The following is a 9,002-nucleotide window of genomic DNA, read 5'->3' on the forward strand; positions in this document are numbered from 1 at the left end:
GGAGGTGTTGTGGGCTCCAGCGCTCCAGGAACTCCCCTGGGCCTAGCCCATTGATGGGCTAATCATGTCCAACCCCTACCAAAATTACAGCTGATTGTTTTACCCATTATTTCTCCCAATTTTTAATTTCTGCTTTCCAAAGGATCATTGCCCGCGGTAATTGCAAAGGACCTGTCCTTGTATGTGTCACCAGCCTCAAAGACAAAAAAAAAAATCTAATTTTCTTTTGATGTTTTGTCTATTTTCCTACCTTTTTTGGCAGCTAATTCAAACTAAGCAGCCATTTGGACATCCAAAACAAGAATGAAATTGATATGGTCAAAGCGCGCGCGCACACCGAGAAAACTGGGGAGGAAAGGAAAACAGATTTTTGTGGTTCAGAGGCAACGCTTTTCCTAATTTCTTCCTTTTTTCTGCATTCAAACCCCATGAATGAAGGAGTGTTTCTCAGAAATGAGAATGGGCTGTGTTTATTGCATTATTCCTAGGTGGGACGAGAATAGATCCCCTCCCCCCAGTTATTTAGGATGTATTGATCGTCGTGTTTTGCCTTGTGTCGTTTAAGCGTATTATTTTGCTCTTAGTATTTCCAGGCACTTTCATCTGATATGTAATTTTAATTAATGGGGTGGGGGGGAGGGACAACGTGTGTATGTATGTGCCTATACACTCAGTATAATTCAAAGCAGTCAGCCTCGGACAACAATTTGATTCTATTGTTCTAATTTAATAATGCAAGGGTGGGGGGATGAAACAGGTGAGATTGTTCACACTTTTGAGCACAAATAATATCCTTTCGATCATATAACTACACCATTAGGAGGGGAGATCTTACGTTCCCATACGGCGTGTATAATATCTTCTTTATATTGATCCCGCAATTATTTCAAAGAAAGCGCTCTCCTCCCACTTCGCCAAATAAGGCTATTTAGATGCTTTCCAGATGAGTGGAGGTGTGCTGAAACAGAGCTGACAGCTAAGTATATCACAGCCAACACCATCCTTCACTCTCTCGCCTCTCCCGCCCCCCTCCCCTTTCTCAGCCACACACACTTCCAGTGTCTCTCTCCTCCAGTGATGGAGATTACTGACTATTATGGGCAAGGGATTAATTTGTAGCCAATTACAACCCACTGCTAAATATGAATGCATAAATAAGATACAGCCTTGCCCGTGTGTGTGTGAGTGAGTGAGGGGGCATAAATGTTTAGGTAGCCCTGTGAGGATGATGAGAAGAAAAAAGGAGCAACTGAGTGGAGCATCACCCTTTGACTTCCTTTATCCACGGGAGAATCCAATTCAGGTTGGACCTAGCCTCGTGCAATCCTATAAACCTAAAGGAACCAGCTCGCCTCTGTGCTAAATTAACGATACACAAAGCAGCTCCCGCGTTGATTGCAAGACAGGAGTTTCCCGCTGAAGTTCGCAGACAGGGAAAGAGTTGCAATTGGAAGGGGCTCTGAAAAGTCATGAATGTGAGCAGAGACAAGACTCAGGGGAGTGACATCTCTATCCCAGCAGTAGCAGCAGCAGAAAGCCAGGCTGGCATTGTAGTGGAGCCAGTGTCCGGCTGCCTTCACGGGGAAAGCATGGACAGCCACGGGGACCAGAGACTTTCTTCCAGCAACGACCTCCCAGTCTATTCGTGTCCTGGAACTAGAGACAGGCCAGGCGACAATCAGAGCAACACCCCTGGACAAGAGGGGGCAGTGGCAGCCCTACCCGTGGTCCACAGAACCACCTCTTTTTCAGTGCTGGACATTCTGGATCCCAACAAATTCAACAGCAAAAAGCGGCAATGTTCTGTGTTGTACAAATCCGCAGGGAGCGAATTCACTCTAGGGGCAGAGGATAAACCCGAGGAGTCAGGAACGGAACTAGCAGATCAAAAGGCTCTGAGTGAAGATTTTGAAACGTGCAAAAAGTCCTCGGACTTACTCAGTAAGTACGTTTTGCATGTTAACCTCCACAGAGTGTCTGACTCGTGTCTGGAGCAAATAGCCGACTACGGGGGGGAATGATAAAGAGCGCCTGAAAATATTATGCAGTGTGATTACATGCTTCTAAAGGTGAGTCTCAGAGACACCCACCATCACCACTGCCTTCTGTCAGATATAATAAAGGGCGCAACTGCACGTGGGGGTCTGCTGTAAAGGGCAAATGTTCCTTAATTGTTGCTTCTACACTTGGCTAAGAATGTACATGCGGAGGGACTAACGCATAACATTTTATAAGCACCTCTTCCCACTTATTAAAGTGGGTGGTTTCAGTGTGTAGCGAGGTCTGACTGGTTTAACGTATGTGATGTCTGCTGGTTTATATGCCCAATGCAAGGTGAAACTTTTCTGGCCTGGCCCTCCTTTCAGTTGCGTAAAGTTTAATGTTGGGCACTACTTCCAAGTTGGAGACTGTGTGGTGTGCATGCCCTCTCAGGCAAATGTACCCTTTGGGCCTTCCTTTCCTTTTCCCGAACAGGTGGCTTGACAATTTAATCAGACACACGATAAATAACTTTAGCTGCAGTTCTGCAAACAAGGAAATACAAACGCAAATCTGGGGCAGAAACCGTTAGCAAAAGTCAAGCGCCTTCCTCCTGGGCTCTGGTGCCTGCGATCTGGCTAGAAAGCGTTACATTTCAGGGGGTAATGTTGTATTAAATGTACCTGGTCCATCACGCCTCACTGAATTCATTTGATTACTGGGAGCGAATGGAACCGCACTCCGCATTATATCACAGAATAACAGCTTCCGTCCTGGTGTCTTATTTTTGTTCTCGAGGGTAACAGGCATGTGTAAGTTACTGCTGAAGCAAACTTGCAGAGAGAATTGAAGGGGCTGCAGGCCATTTGAATGAGCAGGCCCAACAGGATTTTAAATTCATTCTCAGATCATCAAATAAGTCCCACTTTGGCTGGATTTTCCAAGTATCAAAGTCGCTTTTATGACTTTTATGTATGTTCCCTCCGCCAGCCTTTAGAACCATCTCCCCTCTCCACCCCACCCCCAGCCTGCTGAGCGTTGCTCTGGGCGACAGATTCAATTTTCTCTCTCCCCTTGGCTTTTTTAGGACAAATCAGACTAATTGTGACAAAATGCTGGTTATCTCTGGAAAAACAATTAAATTCCTTCGATTACATTTAAGGTAAAATGTGCTTAGCAGCGTAAAGAGGCTGGATAATGGGGGAAATCGCCCCAGAGTGGCATGTAGGACTCCCTGGGTCGATATCCTATTATCGAATTGTGCATATCTCTTTCAAGCACCTTGCAAACTCTCTCCTAACATCTAAATTATAGGGTCAAAATTCGGATAATTACTCGATTAAAACCTATTACACTTATTAGGGCTCGCTATTGATCGGGAATTGCATTCGACCCAAGCTCTAGATTGCTTTTTCTTTCCAGGTCCAAATATTCCAACTTTCTCACCTCTAAACGCTGTGACTCTGAGGATATTAGAGCACTTCCGGGAAAAGATAGCACACATGGAAAAATCTCTCTTGATATTCTGTATTTTGAGGGGTGGGACAGCAGCGGGTTGTGTTTGAAGACTGGAAAATAAACTTCTGGGATAGGATTACCAGAGAGATCGGTGTCTTTATAATTCTATGGGTGCTTTACAATTCTGCGATAGAATGCCTAGATCAATTAAAATTAGGTTGTAAAATAGGTTTTAGTTCTACCTGTTTTAACACAAACCCCTTTATAGTAGAGCTGTTTTTAATCATCAAAGCAATAGCAGGAGCTAGACGTAAACAGAATTCCAAAGAGATTTTTAAAACTCCGAGTACACCTAAAGTATTTGTCTACACAGATCTGACTTTTGTCATACTAAATAGATCTGTTCAATCAGAAAGACCGACGAGGTCAGCCTATCACCAATCTTCTACTTTATCTCCAGACAAGGAGAGAAATGCAATTCTATCATTCATTTCTCTAATAGTAAATATATTTAGAAACCTCATGCAATACTAAACTTTGCCCAATGACAAGTTGCCTAGAGATTTTGCACGATTTATCTCTTCGGTCCTAACTAGGCTAATATTTTGTAAAGCTAGAAACATGCAAAAATAGATTTGTGAGTACTCAGAAATAATGAAAGTTAATCGCATTATGGTCCCATCATCACCATCACCTTGGGTAACCGTAGATCAAGCAGTTGGTTTAGTTCAGTGGGGGTGGGGAAAATGATCCGAAAATCATTATGATTCTCTACACCCAGAAAAAGTACAACTACATTGAAAATAGAAAATATTTAAGTTCATCTTGCAGAACACATTTAGTTTTAGAAATAATTGATAAAACTCTGGTTAATTTGGTTTGCATTAACAGTTGCAAAGCCAGAGTGATGTTGCCTTGGACAATTATCAGTGCAGTTGTTGTTTAGAAAATATTTTAATATTCCCTTATTGAAAAGGGGCTGGGGAATGTTTAGAAATTATTGCCAAAAAAAAAAAAAAAAACTAAAGTAATCAACATACACATTCTGTGTCATCTGTATTGAACGTAAGTATGTTGTTATTTTTACCCCTACACATATAAACACTCGCATATGTTTGCAACAAGAATATGTGGAAAGGTGTGTGTACAAAAATATCCTATACAATGGCATCCATCTATAATTTAATTTCTACTCGATGTAGATTATTTGAACTTTATTTCATCTTCATACACTATTTTACATTTAAAACCCCCTTAACCATAGTCTCCTATTTCTATATATCTGTCATAATTCCAAATTTCCATTTTCTAATTTTTAACACCAAGATGGAAAGTATTATTCGTTTAAAAAGTCCCCAGATTACTAAACATTGGTTTTGCGGGTTAAGGTGACTATAATAAACTTGTCTCTCTCTCTTTCCCGTAGGGAGCCAGCAATATCCAAGGCTTAGCCGAAATCAGCTTATTTCGCAGAACAAAATCTTTTCACTTTTTTAAATTTCTCAATTAAAAATAATCACCTAATTGAATATGCAGCATTTGGTTTTAAGATTTGGCAAAGTTTGAGAGAGACTGTATAGCCGTAGTATTTATGGAACTGAAATGACTAAAGTAAACCCATAATGATCAACTCGCTATTTAATTTGTGGGAGGGAGGGGGGTTTTACACATAATAGCTATAGTGGGCTATCTAGGTGTAAAAGGCAGACGGATTCAGGAAGTTTAGAAGTATCTAAATGTGATGAGGACAAAGTATTTTATTTATTTTACTCCAGCTTGAGGCCCGATCCTGCATTTGATGTATTCCTAAATTCCTTTTTTACTTCCCTGGGACTTTGGGATGGTCAAATTAATATAGCATCCGGCCTTCAAGGTGTCAGAAATGTCTGAGGCATGATCCACAGGGAGAAGCGACTCCTTTACAAATATTATTTCAGGTTTCATAACGACTTGATCTTCCCCAGAAGTACAACGGCCCTAAATATCGGATAATTATCTTGTTCTCATTTGGAGTCCCGTTAATTGGAGCATAATATAAACCCAAATAAATTAAATGACCGTTAACTAGTTTGTACATTACACAAAATGAGTTTAATTAAGTTTGTATCTGCTCTGCTAATCAATACAAGTATTTACTCCAGTTTAATACTTCTACCTTAGGAACAGCACGAGAACAAACAAGGCACAGAAACGGTTAAAAACATGCCAAAACAGAAGGCAGCAAATCTTCTATCAATGCAGATAATTTAAATAACTAAAATAAAAAGTAATATCAAGGGTGTTCTTTTCTTCCTACAGAAAACCACTGTGTCATTCCAAAATGTTCCATATTAGTTATTGTTCATTTCTCAAGACCTAATTTTTCAAAGCTCTATTCTGAAGCCATTGCATAAAGAGATGTCTAACTTCTAAAATGTCAAATGATTTCAATATTTTAATATTAGCATTCCTGATGCTTCTGGAAAGAAGTGCCATGGAAGATACTGTGATTGCTTCTACAAGCAATAATAAGATTAATTTTATTCCTTAGCATTTCACAATCATTTTTAATTCGGACGATGAACAAAGAATGATTACAAAGTAGGACTTCTCATTATTGTCCACTAAGTAATGTTCTATATTTGTAAAGCGTTTAGCTTGGTCAGTTAGAGTTTTAGGATTGGAAGCTATTATATACGGTGTCCCAGGTTTAGACAAAGGTGATTTCTTACTAAAAAGCACTTCGGGACTTCCTATTCGGAGAACCTATGGACGGAAGATTCCTCCCTCAGAGTTATTACAATAGAGACAGACCCCCTAACGTTTTAGAAAGTTACACTCACTGAAATTTATTTTTCTGAATTTTTGCAATATTTGTGCCATCCAGATTACAGTGAAAAAGGAAAATATAAACCCTGATCTACAAAGCAACTGTTGCAAGCCCCGTTTATCTTCTCTCCCATGCCCATTTACCCATCTAAATACTTAGTACATATGTATGGTGTTTACAAGGGACAGAAACCACTCACGACTCAAAGGAAAATCTTCTCCCAGAGAGCTTTACAACACAATCCTTTCAGGTCAAGAGGGCTCTCCCTAAATTTCCTCTTTGCAAAGGGCGAATTTGCTCCAGGCCTGCCACCTTTCCTTCCCTTGGGGAGGGGATATGGGAGACTCCCTCATGCTGCAAGAATGGTAGGACAGGGTTTATAAAGTGCCTCTCTTAGGATGAATGATTTTGCTGTGTACCCCCCAAAAATGTAGGAAACCTCACATCACCTTCATTCCAAGTCCTTCCAGTTTGAGGCCCAGCAGCAACCTTGAGGAAAGAAAACAGGGCACTTTACTGCCAACTTCCCCCTGCCCTCTAACAATTCTACTTCTCCTTCAGAGGGTGGCTTGGCCTAAGGAGCTTGGACTGGAGGCTGGGAGGGCAGATTCGCATTTTGTGCCCCACTGGAGCCTGGATTCTGCCCCCACCCCCCTTTCCAGTAGGTGTGTGTGTAAACAGCCTGGATTTAGGTGTGGGGGCCATCTTTTCTTAACCCTTCCAGGTTGGCTGTAGAGCTGGGGGCCTCACAGGGCCCTCTCCAGGCTGGGTGGGTGGGTGCTGGGGCAGGGTGGGATGGGAGCTGCTAAGCTAACCCCTCTCCTTGCTTGTGCGCAGAGGATGGGGAGCTGTACAAGGCCGAGGAGTGCGACCTGGACTACAGCAGCAGGCCCAGCCGCAGCCCGGAGAGCGAGCTGCAGGACGAGGAGGAGCTGTGCAGCGAGGAGAGCAGCAGCCTGGGCGGCGTGGCGGGGTCCGGCGAGGCAGAGCCCGGCCACCACCCCGAGGACGGGGAGCCAGGCAGCCAGCAGCCGCCGCCGCCGCCGGCCCAACCTCCTGCCCCGGGCGGGGGCCCGCAGGCCAAGCCCAAGAGGAAGCGCACGGGCTCGGACTCCAAGTCGGGCAAGCCCCGGCGGGCGCGGACCGCTTTCACCTACGAGCAGCTGGTGGCGCTGGAGAACAAGTTCAAGTCCACGCGGTACCTGTCGGTGTGCGAGCGCCTCAACCTGGCGCTGTCGCTCAGCCTGACCGAGACCCAGGTCAAGATCTGGTTCCAGAACCGCCGCACCAAGTGGAAGAAGCAGAACCCGGGCGCCGACACCAGCGCCCCGACGGGCGGCGGGGCAGGAGGCGGCGGGGCCGGAGGAGGCCTGGGGGGAGGCGGCCTGGGCGGGGGGCTGAGCCCGCTCAGCCACTCGCCGCCCATGGGCAACCCGCTCTCCATGCACGGCCCCGGGGGCTACCCGGGACACCCCACCGGAGGGCTGGTGTGCGCTGCCCAGCTGCCCTTCCTGCCCAGCCCCGCCGTCCTCTCGCCCTTTGTCCTGGGCTCGCAGACTTACGGGGCTCCGGCCTTCTACACCCCGCACCTATAAACCTACCTCCCCCGGCCCCGGGACTGCGAGCCGCTGGAGCAGCAGACCCTGGGAAGGATACGACGCGCCGCGCCCTCTGAGTTCTCCCTGCGCGCTCAGAGCTCCCATTCGCCCCAGTGGGATGGGTACTACGCGCCGCGCCCTCCGGGTTCTCCCTGCGCGCTCAGAGCTCCCATTCGCCCCAATGGGATGGGTACTACGCGCCGCGCCCGCTCTGAGTTCTCCCTGCGCGCTCCGAACTCGCAATCACCCTAACGGGCAAGAGACGCCCCTGAATTCCCTCTGCGCGCCTGGCTCCTCCAGAAGCCAAGGGACAGCCCCGCGGACTGCAGTGAACAGAGGACTTCACAAAGCAACAATAAACTATTATTATTAATAGTTTAATAATAAAAATATATATCCATCCCCGCCCTCCCACCCCTAAAACAGTCACCCGCCTGAGCTCAACTCCTGACGAACTCGACGCGCTTTCTCTAGCCCTTGAGTTTGGGGGGCAGGGGCATTAGAGGGAAATGGGTACTGCGGGGGAGGAGAGAGTTGATGAAATCGCATTTCCCAAATAAAACTCTTGTTCGGCCTTTTGTTTTTAAAAGCCCCCCCCCCCCCCCCCGCTGAATAGTTCCTTTCACCCCAGTTATTATTTAAAACGAGCAAAACTCTTGGGAGCGAGGTTGGCTTCCGCCTTAGAACCAGCAGGAACTTTGGCAAAGGAACCCGGCACCGTGGGAACGCGGCCGCTGGACGGGACACTGGAGCTCGCGGGTGGCCGGGGAAAACCGTGAGTTGCAATGTCAAAGGGCGGCAGCCGGGTTGGCAAAGGCTGGCGCCGATCTGAACGCCCCATTCTCGCTAGGCGAGCAAGAGCTGTCTGTCCCCAATTTCCATCCCTTCCTCCCCACGGAGACACAGCAACAACTCTTCATCTGGCCTACAATCATTTCTACGACCCTTTTTATACACGCCGTGTCCGGAGTTGGTTTCTGGGAGGGAGGAAGAAGAAAGAGACAAAATCCTCCCGCTTTCCTCTTTGTAAATAGACGTAGCTGTAAATCATCGTTATCTGTATTTTTTCACTGTTCCTTGTTTTTTGTCTGGCCACTTGTAAAAGACTTGAAAAGATTATGTACCCATTTGACTCTCAGGGTAAAATAGAAAACTAT

At 45.8% G+C, this 9,002-nt stretch overlaps 1 protein-coding gene across 1 annotated transcript; it reads left to right on the plus strand.

The window, feature by feature from the left end:
* The first annotated feature begins 1,469 nt into the window (after window positions 1–1,469).
* NKX1-1 (NK1 homeobox 1) lies at window positions 1,470–7,842 on the plus strand. The gene is made up of 2 exons (XM_034772541.1): window positions 1,470–1,941; window positions 7,085–7,842. The coding sequence occupies exons 1-2, from the start codon at window positions 1,470–1,472 to the stop codon at window positions 7,840–7,842; spliced, it is 1,230 nt and encodes a 409-aa protein (XP_034628432.1).
* The last annotated feature ends 1,160 nt before the right edge of the window (window positions 7,843–9,002 follow it).

Source organism: Trachemys scripta, chromosome 5 (assembly GCF_013100865.1).
Source record: "Trachemys scripta elegans isolate TJP31775 chromosome 5, CAS_Tse_1.0, whole genome shotgun sequence".
NCBI lineage: Eukaryota > Metazoa > Chordata > Testudines > Emydidae > Trachemys > Trachemys scripta.